The following is a 25375-nucleotide window of genomic DNA, read 5'->3' on the forward strand; positions in this document are numbered from 1 at the left end:
AAGCGGCACTGAAGGAAATGGCAAAAAACAAGGCTTCAGGAATTGATGAAATACCAGCTGAGATGTTTCAACAGGTGGGTGTAGCCCTGGAAATGTTCACTCGTCTGTGCCAAGAAATATGGAAGACAGCTCCCTGGCCAGATGACTGGAAGAGATCCATATTTATGTTTATTCCCAAGAAAGGTGATCCAACCAAATGCAGAAATTTTTGAACAATATCATTAATATCACATGCAAGTAAAATTTTGCTGAAGATCGTTCAAAAGTGGCTGCACCGGTATATCAACAGAGAACTGCTAGAAATTCAAGCAGGATTCAGAAGAGGGCGTGGAACGAGCGATATCATTGCTGATGTCATATGGATCTTGGCTGAAAGCAGAGAATACCAGGAAAATGTTTACCTGTGTTTTATTGGCTATGCAAAAGCATTTGTCTGGATCATAGCAAATTATGGATAACATTGTGAAGAGTGGGAATTCCAGAACACATAATTGTGCTCATGAGGAACCTTTACACAGACCAAGAGGCAGTTGTTTAAACAAGGAGCTGCTGCATGGTTTAAAGTCAGGAAAGGTATGTGTCAGGGTTGTATCCTTTCGCTATACCTTTTCAGTCTGTATGCTGAGCAAATAATCCAAGAAGCTGGACTACATGAAGAAGAATGTGGCATCAGGATTGGGGGAAGACTCATTAACAACTTGTGATATACAGATGAGAAAATCTTGTTTGCTGAAAATGAAGAGGACTTAAAGCACTTACTGATGAAGATCAAAGACCACGGCCTTCAGTAAGGATTACACCTAAACATAAAACAAAAATCCTCACAACTGGACCGATAAGCAACATGATAAAAGGAGAAAAGATTGAAGTTGTAAAGGATTTCATTTTACGTGGATCCACAGTCAACACCCGTGGAAGCAGCAGTGAAGAAATCAAAAGATGAATTACATTGGGAAATCTGCTGCAAAAGACCTCTTTAAAGTGTTGAAAAGCAAAGATGTCACCTTGAAAACTAAGCTGTGCCTAACCCAAGCCGTGGTGTTTTCATTCGCCTCCTATGCATGTGAAAGCAGGACGATAAATAAGGAAGACTGAAGAAGAATTGACATCTTTGAATTATGGTGTTAGAGAAGAATATTGAATATACCATGGACTGCCAAAAGAACGAACAGGCGTGTCTTGGAAGAAGTACAACCAGAATGCTCTTTAGAAGCAAGGATGATGAGACTATGTCTCACATACTTCGGATATGTTATCAGGAGGGACTAGTCCCTGGAGAAAGACATCATGCTTAGTAAAGTAGAGGGTCAGCGAAAAAGAGGAGGACCTTGGATGAGATGGACTGACACGGTGGCTGCAACAGTGGACTTAAGTACAATAATGATTCTAAGGATGGCGCAGGACCGGGCCTTGTTTCATTCTATTGTGTATAGTGTCACTATGAGTAGGAACCAACTCGACGGCACCTAACAACAACAACAAGACCCATTTTAACCAACTTATCACCTGGAGGATATACAAATTGGGCTAGTCCAAGGTTGCTGTTAGGGTAAAGAAAAACATAATGCTTGGGAATGATCAGGGTAGTATTATGAATTTTCCAGTTAGGTTTATCTAACTTCCCACCCCTTTTATCTTGATCATTACCCAGGAAGCAGCTGAGATGATCCCATTTCTGGGGATGACCAAATTCAAGGACCAAAGTGATATATACCCAAATTTTTGGACAAAGAGGAAGTGAGGGAAGTAGAGTCAAATCTTTTTGAGTCAGTATTTGAGGAGGCAAGTAACAGTTTCCTAGGGGCTGCCATAACAAGTCCAACAAAATGGGTATCTTAAAATGACAGAAATTTATTGTCTCCCAGTTTTAGAGGCTTGTAGTCTAAAGTCAGGGTATGGTCCCTGTTCTGAAGGCTCTGAGGGAAAATCTTTTCCATGCCTCCCTCTTAGCTTCTGCTGATAGCTATTGATCCTTGGCATTCCTTGGCTTATAAATGCACCACTCCAAATCTCAGCCTTCATGACACGTGGCCATCTCCCCTTGTGTTGCTGTGTATCTTTTTTTTTTTTTTTTTAAGTAAGAGCGCCACTCATATTGGATTACAACACACTCCATTCCAGTATGACATCATGTTAACAGATAACATTTTCAAAGACCCTATTTCCAAACAAGGCCACATTCACAGGACTTCACCGTATCTTTTTGGGAGACACAATTCTTAACAAGGCTGTTCCAGTATTCTACACAGTACATGTGGATGGTAGTGAGTGTGAAAGAAAGGTCCATCTTTATCTTGACTCTCAGCCCATTATTAGCAACTTTTGTCTTTTGCTAGATCATTGTCAGACTGCAGATGGTCTAGAAAGCTGAACATATGACAGATTGGTTTCAGAGGCCAGAGTCAGCTAATTGGGCTGGAATGGCAACAGTATAACCTGAAGAAGTATCATCAGCAGTGAGGCATCACTGATAGTCCAAAGATGGGGTCAAAGGATTGGTGTAGTCATTCTGCTGGAAATGGGTGGGCACAGTGCCCTGTGCGACGTGGCCTCCTTCATCACAAACAGGCCAACTTTGGGCAGAAATTATGAGTCTGGCATGGAGTGGCACCCTCTGCGTCAGAAACATAAGGTCCTTTACTTTGTGCCCAGTCTGTGATGGTGGAAGCGTTGCCATGACCAAAACAATGTTGGAGCAACTGCTGTTTCTTTCTATAGCTACGTTTCCAAAGATAGATGTCTTTAATCTGCCAAGACTTCAATCAGTAGTCTTCCAAGTAGCAGACCAGACACCTAAGCCATTGGAAACAGCCCAAGAGTCAGTAAAAAATATAACAAGGTTCATTTTAGGGAATATTGGCCAGAGCTGTGAGAACAGCCTTGGTTCTGCCCACTGAGCAGAGCCACCATGTCCACTTTTGGTTTTCCATAGCTGGTATTGAGGCTGAGCAGCTGCAGCATTCCAGTGAACACCAAGTTTCAGTTTAGCCAAACCATCAGTAATCCAGGTCTAGACATTTAGGGAAACCTTGTGAATCAAGGACCCCATTGAGCCAGTGGCTTTACCTTGGTCAGCAGAATTGGGGAGCTGCCACTTTTTCATGTAAAACCAAGAGGCCAGCTGCATTCTTGAATATACCATTTCCATTTGATGAATGTGGCTTGTTGGACCTGTCCCATCTTTTTAGTCATGGAGTCTGAGTCAACCCATTCACAAATGGGAATATTAGGCTGGAGAGTCACACGGCCTCTGTGAATCAGACATCAAGTTTCAACAAGAGCCCAACAGCAAGCTGATTGCTTCTTTTCAAAGGGGTTTTTTGTACTTTGTAGCCATGTCAGGAAGTCAACAAATCCAAAACTCAAGAAATACTTTTGTGTGAAGGCTGCCTCGTTTTTCCAGAAGCTCTAATCCACAGTCATCATTTTAAGAGACTTGTAGCTTAAAGAGATCCTTAGAGTTATGAGGCCCCAGAGATAATGTATCTCAGCTCGTTGGACAGCTTCCAGCAGCCTCTTGGATTGGCATACCGCTTGAAGAATGCTGATTTGCAGATTAGGTGATATAAAAGAGCAAGTAGAATGCCCAAGTGAGGTAATACTGTCTCTAGAATTGAAAAAATCTGATAAGATGCTGAGCCGCCTTTGGTGATGGGAGAGAAGAGGTGATGAGACAGTAATTTTTCCTTGGCTGCCGGAGGAATTGAGCGTGGTAAATCCACCTGCACAGGCCCAAGAAAATTAACTTGGTGAGCAGGCCTCTGAATTTTATCAGCAATGCATGCTGCTGGTGGTGTGATAGCACTGTATTCAGGCCCTTTGAGTCTGAGGTTTTGACTTGCCAGTCAGTGAGGCATTATCAATATAGTGTAAACTTTGGCCACCAGAAGGTACAGACACTCATGCTAAATCCTGACCCTCTGTTGGTGGCAAGTATCAGGGAGGTTTTTTCCATTAGTACTTCTCTATGTTTGGCTCTTCCTAATCAGGATAATCCCCTCTGGTTCTTATGGGATAGGGAAGTAAATGCGTATAATATACCAATTTGTACTATATATTCAGATGTAGAAGCAACAACAGTACATAAAATCAGCCCAAAGGGACCCACCCACAAGATCAGGATAGCCTCCCTTTCCTGCTGTGGATTTTGCCCAGACCCCATCAGTTGAATGCAGGCACCTCTTCTCCCCATGGGACTGGGTAGAATGATGAGTTGAACACCTGTTTCTGGCAGAGCCATTAAAAGTTTGAGTCCCTCTCTTTACGAGATTTTTTCCAGCGTATTTGAGTGTGTATATGTTGCCTTTGGTCTCACTTGAAAGTAGGGAGACCTCACCTCCATCCATATTTATCTTTAAAGCAGCTGAAGTCAAGGTAGAGGAGAGGAAGAGATCAGGTGGTCTGGAGAGAGAATGACTCTGTGCCAGTAAGCAAAGCACATTTACTTTTGGTTTCAAGCAGTGTGGAAGCTGCCTGTAGCTTGACCAAACAAGTCTCCAGTGTTTTTGGCTGACCCCCAGAGCCCTATATTAAGGCAGTAAAGTTGTCATTGTTAACACTTATTTAGGGGACCTCTTGATTCAGCATCCCTGTCCACATTGCTTTCTAGTTGGGCTGTGAGGTTTATGCTTTTTGGCTGATTCAGGCTTGACTTGCGGAGTGATGAGTTTTTTTAAGGAGTACACCTTAATCTGAGACATTTGGTGCCCTGTTACCATGATAACATCTCTTGTGTTTTTGCATGTTTTTTAATTAATTTTTATTGTGCTTTAAGTGAAAGTTTACAAATCAAGTAAGTCTCTCATATAAAAATTTATATACCCCTTACTATACATTCCTAATTGCTCTCCCCCTAATGAGGCAACACACTCCTTCCCTCCACTCTCTCTCCTCATGTCTATTCGGGTAGCTTCTGGCCCCCTCTGCCTTCTCATCTCTCCAGACAGGAGATGCCAACATAGTCTCATGTGTCTACTTGATCCAAGAAGCTCGTTCTTCACCAGTATCATTTTCCATCCCATATTCCAGTCCAATCCCTGTCTGAAGAGTTGGCTTTGGGAATGGTTCTAGTCTTGGGCTGACAGAAGGTCTGGGGACCATGACCTCCAGGGTCCTTCTAGTCCCAGTCTGACCATTAAGTCAGGTCTTTTTTTACGAGAATTTGGGGTCTTCATCCCACTGCTGTCCTCCATCAGGAGTTTTCTGTTGTGTTCCCTGTCAAGGCAGTCATTGGCCAGGCACCATCTAGTTCTTCTGGTCTTGGGCTATATAGTCTCTGGTTTATGTGGTCCTTTCTGTCTCTTAAGCTCGTAATTACCTTGTGTCTTTGGTGTTCTTCATTCTTCCTTGCTCCAGGTGGGTTGAGACCAATTGATGGATCTCAGATGGCCGCTTGCTAGCATTTAAGACCACAGAAGCCACTCTCCAAAGTGGGATGCAGAATGTTTTCTTAATAGATTTTATTATGCCAATTTGACTTAGATGTCCCCTGAAACTATGGTCCCCAAACCCCTGCCCTTGCTACAGTTGCCTGGTTTAACATAAGGATTAGGGAAAGAATTTATCTAGATTTTTTTGGGTTCATTTCTCATTTTCCAGTGGCTCTTCTTCTTCAGCTTTGTACACCCAATTGAGCAAGAAGGCTCTATTACTAGTCAGTGCCTCATCTGTGGTTTCCCACAGAAGCTTGTCTCAAGGAAATCTCCTTAAGAGGGCCAGAGCACCCTTTTAGTATCCAGGGCCCACTGCAAAAAAACTCTGAGATCTTTTACTCTCATCTCTAAATGGATCTAAGATGGGCACGGTAAACTGCTGGAGGTGTGTCATTCTTGCTTGACAAGCATTAAGTCACCCTCTTGCATGTGAACCAACCAAAGTTCTAATGACTCACCTGGTCTCTGCCCATAAAAAAAAAGAAACTGCCCATAGGTGGTTGTAAATTTCCCTGCTTTTACACTTGGTATAGGTGCACGTCACTGTAACTTGTCTGAAAACAGGTGGAACCTTTGTCCCTCTTACCAATATGAATCTTAGTTGTTCTGATGGAACAGACCAAGGCTGATCACCAGCTTCTCAGGGAAGGTTCCCTGTCTTCTCCCTGCCCCACCCAGAGGGGAGTTTGTAACAACCAGTGCACCATGCCAGCAACTACCCTTGAATTTACTGCCCATACTCATTCTGCAACCATCTTCTCAGTTTCTCCTCATTAATTGCAATAAAGTGGAGGACCAGCTATTGCCTGGTTGACCATATGATTTGGTCAACATGTTTGCTTCTGGTTCTGGTGGACTTAACCTCAAGTCCCTTTAATCACTCTGTAAGGCCTCATCCTTCCTTTTCCAGAAAGCCTCATCTATTTCAATGTCCTATTCTCATTTCTAGAAACTTGCAGGAACTCTGAGGGGTCTCAGATTTTATTCTGTTTGGCAAGCCAACAAGTTAGGGTCCCATCATTTCATGGTTGCTGGTGAAAGACTTTCCAAGGCTGCTGCAGGGTCAGAGGCAAAGGACTTTATTACTCTAGTGCAGCAAGCAGCATGAATTTCATATTTGTGTCAGTTTCTTCTCCCCTCTTAAGTCCAGTGGGGGTGACACAGAGGGGCAGGGGTGGATTCTGTGCACAGGGGGTTTACATTACAGCTGAAGAATCTCCAGCTTGGGAAACCCAAATCTTTTATAATGGCCTGCAGGCAGACCTGTCTCACCTCTTCCCCTCTAGGGACATTATTTTATTGGACAGTAAAAAAAAGTTCCCTCTGCTCCAAAGGGAGACACTGTCTCTTTTCCAAGGCTATTGGCTGTACTGCAAACATTCTTAAAAAGACAGACCGGAACAAAAGCTGTCAGTGACTGTTCACAAGACATGCAGAGACACAAGAGACCCATGGAGACTTGTCTCTAAACAGTTTTTTATGGCCTTTACTGAGTTTATTGAATTGAGAGAATTCTTTTTATTTTCTGGATACAAGCCCTCTGAGAGATGTATGTTTGCAAAAATTTTTTCCAGTCTCGCTTGCCTTGTAAAACTATTTCCAAGGGCAGAAGTTTTTAATTTTGATGAAATTCATTTTACCAGTTTTTCTGTTACGGTTTCTACTTTTTGTATGTTGTTTAAGAAACCTTTGACATAATCTGATGTGACAAATTTTTCTTTTCTAGAAGTTTTTAGTAGTTTGAGTTCTTATATTTAAGTCTGTAATCCCTTTTCAGTTAATTTTTTGTGTAGGGTGTGAGGTAAGAGTTGAGGTTTTTTTTTTTTCCCATGCAGATACCACTTGTTCCAGTGCCATTGTTGAAGAGATTATCTTTTGTCTATTGAATTACTTTGGAAAATTTTTCAAAAAGTAATTGATTATATAAGTGTGGGTCTATTTCTGGACTTTATTCTGTTCCATTAATCAACCTGCGTATTCTTTCATCAATATCACGTTGTCTTAATTACTATAGCTTTAAAGTAAGTCTTAAAATCGGGTAGTATAAGCCCTCCAATCTTGTTTTCTGTCTCTTAATATAAATTTTACCATCAACTTGTCAATTTGTTCAAAAAAGCCTGTTAGGATTTTGATTGGCCTTATAGACGTTTTTAATCCATACATTATGTGTTTCAGGAACAAAGAAAATGCAGCTCCACTTGAGGAAAATAACACAGGAAAAAATGAGGCAAAAAAAAGAAAGATTGCAGAAACTTCCAATGTTATCACTGAGTCATTGCCATCTGCAGAATCAGAACCTGTTGAAATTGAGGTGGAGATTGCCGAAGGCACAATCGAAGTGGAAGATGAAGGCCTCGAAACATTAGAGGAAGTGGCTTCTGCCAAGCAGTCTATAAAGTACATTCAGAGCACAGGTTCCTCCGATGACTCTGCTTTAGCTCTGTTGGCGGATATTACCAGCAAGTACCGTCAAGGTGATAGAAAAGGGCAGATTAAAGAAGAAGATGGCTGTGCATCTGACCCCACAAGCAAACAGGTAGAAGGTATTGAAATTGTGGAACTTCAGCTGTCACATGTGAAGGACTTGTTCCATTGTGAGAAATGTAACCGTTCATTTAAATTGTTTTACCATTTTAAGGAGCACATGAAATCACACTCCACTGAGAGTTTCAAGTGTGAAATATGCAATAAAAGGTATCTTCGGGAGAGCGCCTGGAAACAGCACCTCAATTGTTACCACCTGGAAGAAGGTGGAGTCAGTAAGAAGCAAAGAACTGGAAAAAAAATTCACATATGTCAGTACTGTGAGAAACAGTTTGACCACTTTGGACATTTTAAAGAACATCTTCGAAAACATACAGGTAACTAGGAAATTTTTTATGTTAAAAGTATATTTTTTCCACATTCTCTCCAAGTCTTAAGTGCTAATAATCCTCTTTTTATTAATACCATAGAGACTAGCTCTTGTATTTTCTAATGTGCAGTTTACACATTGTTTATATAATATTACTTTGGAATATTGGTTCTTAAACAGCAAAATCAGTATCAGCTCTGAAAGAAACTGTCACTCTTAATACTTTGCCAATTTTTTTTTTTAAAGAATGTGAAACATGGTTTCTGATTTATTTACTACACAGTCATAAGTCATTAAATCCTAATTGCATTGAATTTTCAGTATTTTTATATTTTCTCTGTCATGTTAACATGTTACATAGATGAGTACATATAATGCACACAGTCCCTTATATGTTTATACTGTTGTGTACATGTAGTCTTTCTCTGTTTTGACCTGGTAAATAAGTAAGCAGTATAGCTCCATCTCCCCACCATCTCTCCAAGGGCAGAAGTGTGAGGACTCGTGGACAGTCAGGGAGATGAGAAGGATAAGGTCTTCATACTGTTCCTTGTCCCGGGAGCCATCTTGGGCATGAGGGAGACATCCCAGAGAGGTTACTTTTGGGCCTCTGACCCTCATGGTTTTGCATCCCCTATGCCTGTTTTTTCTCTGTCAGTTCTCATTCCCCAAACATTCTTTCCTGGTCTCCTGTACCAGACACAGGAGCTACCACCAATGACTTGAATCTTGGGGAGTCCCTAAACCTGCTCTAACGGGAGTGTGGAGAGAGCAGTTATATTGGGTGTGTTAAGTGTCCTACGTCTGGACATGTGTTCCCAAATCCTTGTTACGTGTGGTGATTAAGGCCTTTTAGACTCTTAATATATAATAAATACAACATTGGGTATCTTACACTGTTTAGAGTTTTTCTCTTTGGTATCGGAATTGGAATAACTTCTGGTGAAATTTTTTTTATAGACCCCTCACCGTCCAAAGTTGCTCATTACACACCACTTGAAACTGAGGAAGCGAATAAATTCAGATAATATGGTACCTCGCACTATGTATGTAGACTCTTGGTATCAATACTCAGGAACTGAACGAACAGATGAATAGCAGGGGAATCTCATCCTGTACTTAAGGCTCAGTGTAATTTTAAAAGGCTTTAAGGTACTATTGGTGCAGTGGTTAAGAGCTATGGTGAGCTATGGCTGCTAACTAAAAGGTCAGCAGTTCAAATCCACCAGCTGCTCCTTGGAAATCCTATGGGGCAGTTCTAACCTGTCCTATGTGGTCGCTGTGAGTTGGAATCAACCCAACAGCAGTGGGTGGGTACTAGGCATTTAGAAATCTTTGGGGAAATGCTTTCCCATTTTCAGACATTGTGTGTATCTGTCTGTTGTGTATTTGGGGACTGTCTATAGTTATGTCTTTCGGTCCTTAAAAAACAAACACTCATCTATTTTAATGGTCTGTTGATGTGCCTTTTTTTTTTTAGGTTAACTGGATTAATTTTGTGAAAGGGTTGATATACCAGCAGCACATTAAATTAGTGAATAAATGTTATTGAGTAGCTAATGCACTTTGATAGAAATTTGGTGTAACGTAACAGTCACTTTTGTATTATTTCCTAGGAATGTCTCTTTTGTCTAAAACGTTGTCTAGTGACATTTACCTATTTGAAAATTGGATAGCAGAGACCACTTTGGAAGTTTGTAAATGTGCTTTTCGGGTCTTGTGCTTTGTATTTTGGACTGGACTATGAAATATGTTGTCTTTCCCTCCAAAATGATGAGATAACTTAGTAGTTGTTACAAATTGTAGAATCAGATGCCAGTTGGAAGAACAGTTCAGCACATAAATCAAACCGATTGTTTTCTTTAAACTCAGCCAGTCGCTATACTAATAATTAGTAGTGACAGGATAGTTGCAGATATAATCAATAAGTGAATTCAGGAAGAGCATAAGTAAATAGTTTTAAATTGTGTTTAAGTTAATAAAAGGTGGGTCATTTTTCCCTTGAAACAAACTGAGTGTAATGGTAAAGATGATCCTGTCCCTCTGCCCTACCCTCAACCCATAGCGACCCCGTAGGACAGAGTATAGCTGTCCCGTAGTGTTTCCAAGAAGTGGCTGGTGGATTCCATCTGCCGACCTTTTGGTTAGCAGCCTGAGCTCTTAACCACTGCACCACCAGGGCCTTCATGTCCTACCCCCTGAAACACACGTATACATGTCCCTGGGTTTTATATTTTGTGAAATTTTATTAGATTAGCAGTTTGATTTCTTGTGTATTCTTGAAACATGCACTGTTATCTGTGGCCTGATTTACAAAATTTGAATTGTTACTTGACCTCTGCATTATTTTGTCTCCATTTGGAAAATAGTAATAATACCAACATGCTAGGCCAGGGAGATATGAGAGTTTTAGAGTCCCTGTTATGTTGAGGAAGAGAACAGGCAGAGTCACAGTGTAATGGGCTAAGTGCTGATGGAGGTGAGCACAGAGTCCTGTGGGAACGTCTGCCTGGGCATTGATGGAAGGGGGTTTACCCCATGATGACTAAAGGGAAAAGAAGCCAGAAGAAGGGCATTCCAGGCAAAGGAAATGAAACATACACAGACATAGAGGAACGAAAGGAAGCAGCCGGTTTCGGGCACTGCTGGTAGTTTGTTATGGCTGAAGGATTGAGTCCAAGTAGAAGAATGCTAGGATATGTGGCTGAAGAGGTAGAAAGGACTGACCCTGAAGCTTGCGCCCAGGCGTCATGGGGGATCTACAAGTGGCTTAAGGGCAAGAGGAAGAGAGAATGCTGGGAAGTGAGGCTGAGCTCATGTAGTTCTTTTTGTAAGTGCTGTAAATGAGTTCGAATTTGATCCTGAAGGTTCTGGGGGCCATTTTAAAGGATTTTAAACCAGGGAGATACCTGATCAGGTTTATATTTTAGATGGATTATTGACAGGTAGATTAGAGTGGGCTGAAACCTGCTTGCTCTAATTAAAAAGCTGTTGGTGTAATCTAAACAAGAATGAGGATTTGACTAAAGGCAGTGGTAGTGGAAATGTGTTGTACATTTGAGTAACACTAAGTAGGCAGAGGAGCCCTGGTGGCCCAGTGGTTAAAAGCTCAGCTGCTAACAAACAGGTCGACAGTTCAAATCCACCATCCGTTCCTTGGAAACTGTGGAGCAGTTCTACTCTGTCCTAGGACATAGGAGGTTGACTCGATGGCAACAGGGTTTTTTTTTTTTTTTTTTAAGTGGGCACAATCAACAGGATTTGGTGACCAGCTAGATAATGAAGGCTTTCTGGTCTGGGTGGTGACATTATTGGAGGTATTACTAACTTAGAAAGGAGAATATAGAAGGATAGGCAGTTTTGCAGGGGAGGGTATCAGACATTGACATATATTCCTGTGGGACACCCTGTGTGAAAGAGAACCCTGAGGTGTCTTTTAACCATATTTTCAAATAGCCGTCCCCTAGTTTCCCAGAGAGGCAGTGTGGTATCCTGGAAAGAATGTGGGCCCAGAAATCAGAATTCGATTTCAGCTCTAGTTCTGACTTTTGCCAGTGTAATGAACCTGATGGATTACTTACCTTTGGGGTACTTTCCTTTCTTTGTAAAAAAGGATAATCGTACTTACTTTGCAAGGTTGTGACAAATCAGAGATAATGGTAGAAGCACTTTGTAAACAGTACTGCCTGTATCTAAAGTTGAAATTTCTAGATTTTATTGGACTTAACTAAACTTTTTTTTTTTAAATAAAAAGATTAAGTTAGTGTGCAATGAAAAGTGGATCTCTTTCCTACTTCAGCAGTTCTCTCCAGAAGCTACTACTGCTATCGTTTTTTTTTTTTAATTTATCCTTCTAGTTGTATTCCTTGCATTTTCAAGTAAACACGCATACACCTACTTAAAAAAAAAAACAAAAACGAGCATGCAGTACACAGTGTTAAGCCGTTTACCTTGGAGTCTTTTATTTTTTTTTTTTTTAAACATGAAACATTTATGAATCTATTTAATCCTTTTTTGCTGTGTATGGGTATAACCTTAATTTACTTAACCACTCCCTCCATCGATAGACATTGAGGTTGTTGCCAGTCTTCTGTTATTGCACACTATGCTGCAATAAGCATATTTGTACATATATCCTGTTGCACATGTTCAAGTAATTTAAATATTTTAAGAGCAGAATTCCCACATTAAAGAATACGTGCGATTTAAATCTTGGCAAATTTTATGAAATTGTCCTTTGAAGAGGCTGTGCCAATTTATATCTGTAGGTTTCATTTATAGTAAAATAATAAGAATAACAACAACAAAAAAACTATTAATAAAACCACAAAACTTACCATTGTATTTAGCAATCTCTCCAACATTTTTGGAATTGAGAAGGAGTTTTTGTACCAATACTAATTCCAGGTGATTAGATTGTCTCTCCCAAATTAATTTTTTAATCACATGAAAATTGCACAAAATAAACTATAAATGTTTTGGCAGGGGAGAAAAAACATGGCTCAGAGTTATTTGGCAGTGTCCCTTCTAGTGACATACGTGGGCCTCATTCTGGGACCTCACCACTATGGCTGCACCTCTGAAAGCTTAGTTCCATTCCCTACCAGCAGCATCCTATCCCTTGAATTCACTCAGTCCTTTTCTTACTCTGTGCACTGCTGCCTTATTTAGCCTTTCAGTCTCTTCATCCCCCTCTGTACCTAGTTTATTGCCTCATTTCTGGCTTCTCTGTCCTTTCTGGACCTTGTTGTATAGTACTTGAGTCTCTGTTTCTGGTACTTTAGCATATTCCCTTGGTTTTTGACTCTATCTGCTCTAATAAACCCTTTATCCTGGAATCATTGCAACCATTTACTCCTACTTCCTGATTGCTGAGCACTACTGGAGAAAATTCATATCTCAGACCTTAAATTAGGCCCTTTGGTGTCTGCTTTATATCTTTCTTTTCCTAACTGCTATTCCAGACCTTCACTTGAGACCTCTGCCCACACCCCACCTCTCAGCAGATGACATGCCTGTCTTCTTGCCACCAGCCTACCTGTGGCAGCATCCATCTTTGTTGTCTCCTCCTCCCTTAGTCTAGAAGAAGTTTCCCTTTGCTTCTTCACTGTGCATGTTCTAGATCCCATGAAATTTGATGTCCACGACTTGTGTTCCTGCTGTCATTCCCACTCTTCCTTTCCTTCCCCATTGTGTCTCCTCTTCCCCACAAATAAACAAGCCTCCCCTGGCTTAAAGAACCCTCTTAGTGACTTGTCCCCATCTAGCCACCTCTGTTCTTTACTTCCAAGCCTTCTTGAAAGAATTCTATACTGACTTTTCATTTACTTGTTTCTCACTCACTCTTTCATCCACTGTGGTCTGGCTTCTGACCCACCACAGCACTGACAGTTTTGGTAGCATTGTTGTAATCCCCTATTAATGTCTTAACCTGACATCTCTCTTCAATTTGGCACTATTTACTATCCCTATTCTTCTAAAATTTCTTCTTTAATTTCCCTCCGTATTCTCTTCTAGTCTTCCTTCTGCTGGCTGTTCATTTCCATTTCCTTTGCTGGCTCATCTATTTGCTGTTTTAACTTGGTGATTCTTTTATCATACAACATAATTGAGAAATTTCATCCTCCCCTAAGATTTTTATTACCACTTAAATAACCCTTATCTATGAATCAGTCCTCCCTTTTTTTGGCACCATGCAGCTGCCTACCAGACATCTTTACTCTGCTCCGTGGGTACCTCAAACTCAACGGAAACAACGGAATTTATGCTCTTAACCAGCATACCCCACTCCAAACCTGCATGGACTCTTGTGTTCTTTATCCTGGTTGGTATTCTAAGCCAGAGGTCTGAGAGTCAGTATTGATCCCTCCTCACTCCCCACCTGTCATGCTGTTTAACCCTCTGTCTCGGCCTAGAATGAGCTGCTTTCTTTCCTTCCCACATTCAAGGCAGAATCAAACGCCCCCCCCACCGCCCCATAGGCTACTGCACACGTTCCCTGCTCCTTTACCTACACTGCATTGCAATTGTTTGTTTTCATGTATTTCACCTTCACACCCTGGCCTGGGATATGAAGTCTTTGAAAACAAGGACAGTTTATCTTTTCGTCTCCATCACCCAGCACAGGATCTGGCATACAACACTGTAAGGGCTCAAAAAATGCTTGTGGAATGGATAGTGCTGCGTTTTCTTGAATTTGAGATGGATCTGGATTTTTATCTAAGGAAAAATACATAGTTTTTTAAGAAATACAAAAACATGGAAAAGAATTCAGATCAAAATTTTATTTCTTCATCAGATGACAGGTACAATTATAATAATCCTTAAAGACTTAAGTTATTTCTGCCTCTGGATATGGTAAAAACATCTGAATTATAAATTCTGATCCTCAAGAATATGTTATTAAAATTAACCAGAAAGAAAAAAAGTCTTAAAAATTTATTTGCTTTTACTGTTTTTCTTAATTTATCAGTATGTGTATATTTTTCTCTCTTAATAGGTGAAAAACCCTTTGAATGTCCAAATTGTCATGAACGATTTGCTAGAAATAGCACGCTCAAATGTCACTTGACAGCTTGCCAAACTGGAGTGGGGGCAAAAAAGGGAAGAAAGAAGCTTTATGAGTGCCAGGTATGTGTGAGTATATTCTGTCCTTAACAAAGGAGTCCATGCCTGAAATATTTAAAAGTGAAGGATAACCACTTCACACCCATTAGGGTGGCTGTTATAAACAGAAAATAAGTGTTGGCGAGCATGTGGAGAAATTGAAACCCGTTACTCATCGCTGGTGGGAATGTGAAATGGTTCTCCCCCTGTGGAAAACAGTTTGATGATTTCTCAAAAAGTTAAAGTTAGGATTACCAATGGCCCAGCAATTCCACTCCTAGGTACGTATCCAAAAGGCTTGAAGGCAGGAGCGGAAACAGATACTTGTACACAGTGTTCATTACATCATTACTCATAATAGCCAAAAGGTGGAAACAACCCAAGTGTCCATCAGCAGATGGATGGATAAATAAAACGCTCTGTATACATCCAGTGGAATATAAACTCAGCCATAAAGAGAAATGAAGTTCTGATACATGCTATGACATGGATAAACCTTGAAAACATTATGCTGAGTGAAATAAGTCAGACACAAAAGGGCAAGTACTGTATGATCCCACTGACATGAAATATCCAGGATAGGCAAATGTTTGTTAGTGGTTACCAGGGGTGGGTGGGAGGGGGAAAGAGGTGGGTTTTACTTAACTGAGTTTCTGTTAAAACGGTGATGAAAAAAAATCGGAAATAGATAGTGGTGGTGGTTGTATAACTTGATGAATATAATTAATGTCACTGAATTGTACACTTAAAAGTGCTTAAAGTGGTGGATTTTTTGTTAGATATATTTTACCACAATAAAACATAGTGAAGGATAACAGTGTAAAGCAAAGGTATGGAGCTGATGTGTTGGAAAGAAATGAAAGTGGAGAATATCATTGCCTTGATTTTATAAGGGGAATTACAATAGTCTTTTTATACAACCTTAGATGACAACCAGTATCAACAAAAATTATGTTCCATATGACAGGCAGTCTGAAGCTGAGGTTATTCTTAACTATAGAGCAATCATTAGAATTCCCAAGGAGGGGAGGGTAAAGGAGGACAGGCAAACTAGCTGTAATTGGATATTCTTCCATGATTAATCCATTTTTTTCTCAAATAATATAGTGGATTTAAATGTTGATCTCCTGGGGGAAATTACAGTATTGTTACTTTATGTTCCTAGAATTTATGTGATGCTTAAACCAATGAAGGCAATATTAAAAAGTTTCTCAAAGTATGTTTAGGAAGTTAACCAATATATCAGCTAAAAGACTAAAGAATTAAGAAATAGCTTGAACTAGATTTTTGCAAATACCGTATTCATAACATTTGCAGGAAAAAATCAACTTTTTCTTACAGAGAATAAATGCATCTATTTTTCCTTCTGTTTGAATGTAAGTATTGTTAACACCATGTGTTTGATTCTTTCAGGTCTGTAACAGTGTGTTTAACAGCTGGGACCAGTTCAAAGATCACTTAGTAATTCACACTGGAGATAAACCCAACCATTGTACTCTGTGTGATTTGTGGTTTATGCAAGGGAATGAGTTAAGGAGGCATCTAAGTGATACTCATAATATTTCAGAGCGTCTAATAACTGAAGAAGTTCTTTCAGTAGAAACACGTGTGCAAACTGAACCTGTAACGTCAATGACAATTATAGAACAAGTTGGGAAGGTACACGTGCTACCGTTGCTTCAGGTTCAGGTGGATTCAGCACAAGTGACTGTGGAGCAGGTCCATCCAGACCTGCTCCAGGACGGCCAAGTACACGAGTCACATATGAGCGAGCTCCCAGAGCAGGTCCAGGTGAGTTATCTGGAAGTGGGTCGGATTCAGACTGAAGAAGGTACAGAAGTACATGTAGAGGAGCTGCATGTCGAACGGGTAAATCAGATGCCAGTGGAAGTACAAACTGAGCTTCTGGAAGCAGACTTGGATCAAGTGACCCCTGAAATCATGAACCAGGAGGAGAGAAAGCCTTGCCAAGCAGGTCCTGCTGAGGACACCAGGGAAGATCACGAAGATGCTGAGGGTTTAGAGACTGGATCAGCAGTGGATTCGCAGGCTGAAAAGGCAGGGAATGAGGACAGAACAGTGATGCCAGTTTTAGAATGAAATAACAGACGAATATATTTTTTAATTTACATGTTGAGTTTTTCAGCTGATTATGGGCAGTGTGACTGTCCTTGTTGACAGAAAAGTGGACCAAAGTTAACTGTTGTGCTGACTGTTTCTATTGAAACACACTGGTTTCTACCCCACTTAAGGCCACAGAGGAGGGAACTTTCCCATAAGTGAACGGGAAACTTTGAGAAGTCTATATCTGGAAACATAAATGCATCATAATTCTTACTATATAGTTGGGTACGAATGTATCTATTTTCATTGTGGTAAGGGTTCTCCCTTCTCTTTCCCAGGTCATGTTCTTCCTCAAATTTTTTTCCCTGTTGTAAAATCAAATGTAAAATCATTAGAATACGAGTTTATGTATTCTAATGCATGTTAGAAAATTGAATATATAGGAAACAAGGCTGCATGAAGAAAAGTGCGTTGTTACTGTGCAGTTAAATTTTGGCTTCTGGCTTCCTTTAGTTTGAATATTCTTGTCTACCCCAGTAGTCACACAAGCCATCTCTGCAACAGGAACAGAGTGGTGGTGGCAAAATTTCTAGAATGTTTAAAAAAAAAAACAAAACCACACCCATGTGCCTTTTCAAAACCAAGTAAGCTTCTGTAAAGCATCTCTGGTTCTTTCAAAGTTTGTGTGGTAAGGAGCAATGTAGATGATGCTATAGCGTTTTATATTTTTGCTTACAAATGTCAACCACCAATTCTTTTTCATTTAAGTTAGGTTGAGAAATTTCATTTAATGGCAGCTGAAAGGGCCGTTTTCAATTGGGAAAATTCATTTACATCTGTGGTAAACTTTATTTTGATGAAAAGTTTGCACTAGTATTTTACCACCAGATGAAAAAAAAGGATGAGCATCATTTAAAAAATTAATGTATTTAAAATAAAGTACAGAGAAAAACGTGTATATATCAGGCTTTGTTTTGAATGGAATCTTTTTCCCCGATCCTTCATGTAAAGATCTTGTGCTATACCTTTTAAAGCCATACAGATAAGAGTGCTAAACTGTGGACTTAAAAGTAGGTGTGTAAATATTTTTAATCAGTATTACTTGGAAAATAAAATATAACAACCACATAAAATAAACCAATATGCTATTTTCTTTACCTGTTGAATATTGGGAGATATTTACATTTTTAAAGTAAACTTTAAAATAATGTGTTCGTGACTCTTTTTTTTTAAGATACCAGTGTGGAAATTGATGTATGATCAGAGATGTTTTCTCATGTGTCTTTATGCACCTGTTTTAATATGACTAACACATGAATTGAGAGATAAAATCCTCAGTACACTCTTCCAGCCTCTGAAAAATCAGCTTAAAAAAAGGGGTAGGGTGAGGAGAAGTTGGTGTTCTTTGCAGTTTTTACATGGTGGGCACAATAGCAAATGGGATTTTCCTAGTAGAGCTTATTTAAACAAATACCTTCTCCATTAGTGAAGGTGCTAAGTTTGGTAATCCTGATGTTAAAAACTGTCACATTTATGAAGTATACTGAACAGAATGGCTTCCCACCACTGAGAACTCAGATGTAGAGAGGACAGGAATAGGGAGTTGCATTTTTCTTTTTATTTTAAGAAAAAGGTCCAGAACATTTACATGTTTTTCTGTTTAGTTACCTACTGCAGAGCTTACTGGTATTTGTGTTTTTTTCCTTTGAAGTTAGAAAATACTGATAATGGAATTACCTCATATCACATTGAACTTCCAGTCTGCCTTAGATGTCCATATTCCTGAGTGAGAGGTAGGTTAAAAAAAATAACAGTGGACTCAAACGTGTAAATTAATAGTTGTTATCTAGTGAGTTTTGAATGCTGAAAATTGCTCATGCTATGCCCTTAAGCCAAGAAGGTTTATTTCTAAACATAATCTTCCAAGAGCTCTGTTCAGCAGGTAGAGATGAGGGCAAAGGCACATCAGAGCGTTACAGATGCTGAGTTTTCAGATTTGGCCAGGCCTTTCAAGACAGATTTGAGGGGTGGATGTATAATTTCCTTTTCCTAGAAAGTATAAAAGCTATTGGTGTGCTCAGAGTGCCAGTGAATCGTATTGCAAGAGGAGAGGAAAGCTACCAAGTGATGATAAACCTTACATTGACTAGCGGTTTGCAGAACATTTAACATAAAACAGCTATTAAAAATCATGATGTCTATTTGCTTTAAGTACTGAAGTGTTTTTGTTCCTACAGTGTTTCTCCCACTTTATTATAACTTGGGATTTAGGTACGTCTCAGGAGTCCTGGGAAACCCTGGTGGCCTAGTGGGTAAGTGCTATGGCTGTTAACCAAGAGGTCAGCAGTTCAAATCCACCAGGCTCTCCTTGGAAACTCTATGGGGCAGTTCTACTCTGTCCTATAGGGTTGCTATGAGTCAGAATCTACTTGACGGCAGTAGGTTTTTGGGTTTTAAGGAGCCCTGGTGGTCTAGTGGTTAAGAGCTCAGATGCTAACCAAAAGGTTGGCAGTTGATTTCACCAGCTGCTCCTTGAAAACCCTATGGGGCAGTTCTCCTCTGTCCTCTAGGGTCGCTATGAGTCTCAATCGACTCCTACTCAATGGCAGCAGGTTTTTTTTTTTTTTTTTAAGAGCCCTGGTTGCCAGGTGGTTAAGCACTCATGTTAACTGAGAGGACAGTGGTTCGAACCCACCAGCTGCTCTGTGGGAGAAAGATGTGGCAGTCTGCTCCCATAAAGATTGTTGTCAGGTGCCGTCAAGTCGGTTCCAACTCAGTGACCCCATGTACAACAGAATAAAACTGCCCGGTCCTGTGCATCCTCACAGTCAGCCTTGGAAATCCAATGGGAGCTGTTCTACTAGGTCCTAGAGGGTCGCTGTGAGTTGAAATCGATGGGAAGGAGCCTTGGTGGTGCAACTGTTAAGCGCTTGGCTGCTAACTGAAAGGTTGGTGGTTTGAAGCCATTCAGCGGTTCTGTGGGAGAAAGATCTGGCAATCTTCCATAAAGGCTACAGCCTAGAATACCCTATGGGGCAGTTCTACTCTCACATGAGGTCGATATGAGTTGGAACCAACTCGACACCTAACAGCACAGTGTAACAGCTGGATAGCAGAGAGTGTAACTTTGGTCACTACATAGGAATTCCAAGTGCACTGCAGACTGATAGGTGAGCTGCTTCTGTCTCCCCTACCATCTGAGATACAAAACAGAACTGAACACTAGTATCATACACTTAAAACCTAGAAATCTTTAATATGTTTAAGAAACAAGGCTTTTTGTGGTCTTGAAGAGTTAAAGACTGCCATCTTTATACACTACAGAAAGTAGTAATATTTTCATGAGAATTTGATTCTGCTCCTTCTACATTCAACTTGGAATTAAAGATTTCAGGATTTAGAAGAGTCCACAAAGGTCCTCTAGACTACCCATTTTGTAAGTAACCTAACAGTGTTGACTGAGCCCTAAAGGTAGATAAAGCGTTCACCAGAAGATTTTAATACAGTTTCAGTTTGACATGGGCTGATTGTCTTCAAGAAGTGATCAGACGATCGTTAAGGTGTTCACGTGAAAGTAGTGTTCTGTAACTGCTATGTGGTCACGAGTTAGAATCTACTCAACAGCAACTAACAACAATAATGTGCAAAAGTAAAATTTACAAGGAAAAATTAAAAATTTTAAAACTTTTAAAATTAAAAATGACAAAACAGATTGATGGCATACACTATTTTAAAGTCTTGCCTTTTGAGGAGAGGGTATCCCTTTAGAAACAAACTTTCTCACACAGAACCCTTATCCTGCACAAACAGATGAACACTCTTCATAAACTGAGGAAGCAGTCATCGCAGTGGCCAGTCCCTGGAGCTGTCCAAGGTTTATTTTTTGCTCTTCCTGTTCAGCAGAAGGTAGTAATAAAGAGCACTGACTTTGGAGTCAGACTGCTGGGGTTTGAATCCCAGCACTACCATTGATAGCTGTGTGACCTGGAGCAAGTCCTATAACCTCTCTGGGTCTCAGATTTCTCATCTGTCAAAACGGGCCTGGTAATAAACAGGTTAATATTTATAAAGGCATTTAAAACAGTGCCTGGCAAATAAAAGGAATCTTTGGGTTTCGTACTTGGGCAAATCTGCTGCAAAAAGGCCTCTAAAAAGTGTTAGAAAGCAAAGATGTCACCTTCAAGACTAAGGTGTGCTTGACCCAAACCATGGTGTTTTCAATCATCTCATGCATGCAAAAGCTGGACAATGAAAAAGAAAGACCAAAGAAGAATTGACACCTTTGAATTATGGTGTTGCAGAATAAATATACTATGGACTGACAAAAGAACAAATCTGTCTTGGAAGGAATACAGTGGGAATACTCCTTAGAAGCAAGGATGGCAAGACCACCTCTCACATTCTTTGGACAAGTTATCAGGAGGGATCAGTCCCTGGAGAAGGACATCGTGCTTGGTAAAGTAGAGGGTCAGTGAAAAAGAGAAAGACCCTCAATGAAATGGAATGACACTGGCTGCAACAGTGGGCTCAAGCATAACTATTGTGAGAATAGTGCAGGACTGGTTAGTATTGTACATAGGGTATGCGTAAGAACTGACTCAATGTAACGACAACTTTCTAGCAGAAAAGTGTTGTAGACACAAATTGTTTTCCTTCTCAGCCCTTTTGCACTTGTCAATAACCCATTGCCCTGAAGTCAATTTCGACTCATAGCAACCCTATCAGACAGGGTAGAACTGGCTGGTAGGGTTTCCAAGGAGTGCCTGGTGGATTTGAACTGCCAGCTTTTCTTGGTTAGCAGCAATAGCTTTTAACCACTAGGCCACCAGGGCCTCCACTCTTGTCAGTACTGCCCTGGATAATCATGAATACAAGATCAGGGAGCATAAGGAGGTGGAACGGGTCCTCACAGGGCTGTGAGTTAGGGCAACTAGTCCTGGCTCTGCCATTAACCAGCTGTGTGACCCTTGCGAAGTTACCTGACCTCAGTTTCATCCTCTAAAACGAAGAGCTTAATCTTCAGTAAATATGTTTAATATTCTGTGAACTTTATTCCTAGCTCTACACTCTAAGTAACTTGGTTTACTGTTTGTAAACTGGAAAAATAACATTTGGCACCCACCATTAGCGGATGGTCATACTGCGGAGTGGGCAAGAGATTAAGGAGACGTTGCCTAAGTGGCACCAAAATAAATGGGCCTGATGTATATACTAGGAATTCAGGGTGCATTAGCACTTCTTTCTGCAGAATGCAAGCGCTGCCCGACTCGCCCAGAGGAGCTGTCACGGTGGTTTGCTGGAAACCCCCGTTCTGTTGGGAGGATAATGGATAGCGGTCTCCCAAGGACACGGAAACCCTAAACAGGCTGGAGCGGCTTAGTATGAGGCTTGAGTTGATGGAAGCTGTGTCAACTCGCTTTCCACTGTGTCGCCGCCTCCCTTCCGCGCTCTAGGACGGGTCTCCCTCTAAGGCAGACCTGGACCCCCCGCCTCGAGTGTTTGCGAAGGGTGTCCCCTCGCCGCGCGCCCCCTCCCTTCCGCGCCACCCTCCGGGCTACCATAGAAACCAGCCGAAGAGGTCCGGGCCCGCGTCCGGGTCCCCGGCCGTCCCTTCCCTTCCCATCCTCCCCTCCGGGCCGGCCCCCCGCTCCCGATTGGTCCCTTCGGGGAGCGTGGCGGGGCACCTCAGACCCCGCGGCGGAGCTGAGGAGGGGGCCCGGCGGGCGGAGTTTGCTGAGGCCACAGTCGGTCAGGTCGGCCGCTCCTGACAGCTCGGGAGCCTCGAGGGCAGCTGCCGCCGCGCCCGCGCCCCCACGCGCCACCGGCGCCCGAGCCCGCACCCGCGCCAGCACCATCCACCCGAGCACCCGGCGCCGCGCAGACACCCAAACCCCCGAGCCCACCGCGCGACGAAGGTAAGCTAGGGGCCAGAGGGCTCGCAGTAAGCACCCCCTCCCCGCCCACCCTGGCCTGGGCCAGGCTGCATACCTGGTAGCTGGAGAGGGGCGCCTTTCCTTTCCGAAGCGGCCCAAGGGGAAGGAGAGACGCAACTCCCTGCGCGGGTAAGAGTGAAATGGGTCAGGAGAAGATCAGGCACCCTTTAGGGGCACCCCCCTCCTCCGCCGATCAGCGTCGGAGGAGAGGGCGTTACAGCCGGAGGCGAGTGTGCGTGCGCGTGTCCCTGTCTGTGTATCATGTGAGCACCCATGTCCTTGTGTTGTGTGAGTTCCCGTGTCTGTGTATCGTGTGGGCACCCGTGTCTGGGTGCGCGTGTGGGCATCCGTGTCCCTGTGTTGTGTGGATTCCCATGTCTGTGTATCGTGTGAACACCCACGTCCGTGTATTATGTGGATTCCCGTGTCTGTGTGTCTTGTGGGCACCCGTCTCCGGGTGCGCGTCCATAGGAGAGCAGCGTAAAGACTCATTGTGCGCTCGGAGGGTGCGCTGGATGGAGCCCTAATCTCTGATGGCTTGATCCTCCCTTGGCCGCGGCCTGGGACGGGCGGTGGAAGGAACTGACTTCTAACGGCTGTGACCCAGGGGAATGAAACCTCCCACCACACCCCACGCCACGACGCTCCCTAAAGAAAGATGCTTCGTTTGAGAGGCCACGCGAAGTAAGGAAGAACCTTAGTTCCCTTTCTTAGATGTCGCTCTGGGAGTATTAGGAATAGGAAAGGATCTCAACAGTGGCATTTTAGCCATTTTTGGTCAGCTTTTGTGTGCATGCCACAATATCTGGGCAGGTGGAGAAAGCAAGGCAATAGATAAATTGCTCTTAGCCCAGATAAGGCCCCCGAAGAATCAGCTGTCTGCGCTTTTTTTATCTTTCTCCTTTTCTTTTTCTCCTCCTATTTCTTTCTCTTTCCTCATCCCTCACTCCTCCTTATCCCCCTTCCGTCATTTTCCCCCACCACACTGTTTTCTAACTCTTGAGTTTAGTAGACAAGAGGGCCCTCTGTTAGACCCACCCTCCCCCACCCCATTCCTCATCCCCTTTCAAAATAAGAGCAAATGAATCACATTTTAAGCTCTCACCCGTGCAGTTCAGACAAGTTTGGAAATTAAACAAATAGTGTTTGCACAGGAGGCGTGGGAATCCAAAAGGGAAACAAACAAAACCAGACCCCCCCAAAAAAAAATCTATCCCAAGTTGAGTCAAGATCTCAAGTGGGAATCTAAAACGACTATTTGTTTCTGATTTTTTTAACGTGCAAAAAATATGTTTCACTTAAGCTTGCATCATCAGCATTCAGTGTGATTCACAGAGGGCTTCAAAGGATGGTTTCTGTTAGTGTTGCAAAAGCACTTCTAATTTCGGTTGCCATGGTAACCGAAGAAGTCGCCCTGCGTTGTTGAGAGGCTGCCTGGCTAGAACTAGCAACTATTCTTGAGGGCACCTCTTAATGTCCCCTCATGTCGCCATGGTAATAATAATTGAGCTTATAAAAATGATACTTGTTTCTTTTCCTTGAAGTACTAAATGCTCAAGGCAGGTTTCTTTTCTTTTCTTTTTCCTTTTCCTTAATTTCATCTTTTCAGAGTTTGCAATTTATGCAACAGATCTTTCCCTCAGACAAATGAGTGTAAATACTACCCTCGAGCAAGTCAAATGACCCAAAAGGGACAGGCTGCCCCAGCTGTCTTCCCACAGCTCACTGCTCTAAGAGAAGGAGGAGGGGAGTGTTTGATGTTCAAGGAATCGTGGCCTGTGACCAGATCTCCCTGCCAGATGACATTTAATTTTGGAATTCTAATTAGCTTTCCAATGAGGAGGTGGGAGAATGTGGGTGGTGGTCGAGGGGGAGGCTAATGGGGAAAAAGCTCTCTGTGTTCTTGTCCTGGTGTTGGGTGCTGTTGAATCTGTCTAATAAAGCCTTCATGGGTTTATTTTTGGCTTGACCACTCTTAAGTGGTGAGCTTGGAAAAACCTTCAGAGAGGCCTCCTCCTGTGTTAGGAAAACATGTGGATTGAATATTTAGGTTGAGGTGTGTGCTTTTTTTCTACTAACTAAACTGCATTTAAAATAAAGGCAGGTTTGTGTGACACCTAAATTCCCCAGTAGTAACTACACATAAACCACAGAACCTTTTATGTTCTCAGTTTAGCCTGAAAATACTCAGTGAAGAAGGCTTAATTTGGGGGGAGCAGTGGTACCATCCACCTCGTTGGATGGTACTCTCAATGACCCTCAACAAGGTGGATTGACAGTGGCTGCAACAATGGGCTCAAACATAGCAATGATTGTGAGGATGGCACCGGATGGGGCAGTGTTCTGTTCTGTTGTACACAGGGTTGCTAGGAGTGGGAACCAACTCAACAGCAACTAACAGCAACTGTGGTACCGTCTGAAAATACTTTCATCAGCAAATGTTGGTGTCTTTAAAGAACCATAAATCTTTACACATGCACAATTCC

General features: G+C 41.9%; 2 protein-coding genes across 7 annotated transcripts in view; both read left to right on the forward strand.

The window, feature by feature from the left end:
- ZNF131 (zinc finger protein 131) overlaps positions 1-18118 on the forward strand; it is a 41944-nt gene extending 23826 nt beyond the window's left edge. For 4 of the 6 annotated variants that reach the window (XM_049863137.1, XM_049863160.1, XM_049863155.1 and 1 more), the window contains exons 5-7: positions 7608-8293; positions 14786-14916; positions 16306-18115. In XM_049863137.1, the coding sequence (XP_049719094.1) occupies positions 7608-8293; positions 14786-14916; positions 16306-16992 (1504 nt within the window). In that variant the 3' untranslated portion in view covers positions 16993-18115. Of the gene's footprint in view, positions 1-7607; positions 8294-14785; positions 14917-16305 lie in introns of those variants that run through there. The other 2 variants (XM_049863168.1, XM_049863178.1) reach the window with 2 other exon arrangements.
- A 4596-nt stretch (positions 18119-22714) lies between these two features.
- NIM1K (NIM1 serine/threonine protein kinase) overlaps positions 22715-25375 on the forward strand; it is a 70471-nt gene continuing 67810 nt past the window's right edge. Inside the window, exon 1 of the mRNA XM_049863251.1 lies at positions 22715-22871. The gene's annotated coding sequence lies outside the window, so the exon portion shown is untranslated. The remainder of the gene's footprint in view (positions 22872-25375) is intronic.

The sequence above is a fragment of the Elephas maximus genome, chromosome 2, assembly GCF_024166365.1.
Source record: "Elephas maximus indicus isolate mEleMax1 chromosome 2, mEleMax1 primary haplotype, whole genome shotgun sequence".
Taxonomy (NCBI): domain Eukaryota; kingdom Metazoa; phylum Chordata; class Mammalia; order Proboscidea; family Elephantidae; genus Elephas; species Elephas maximus.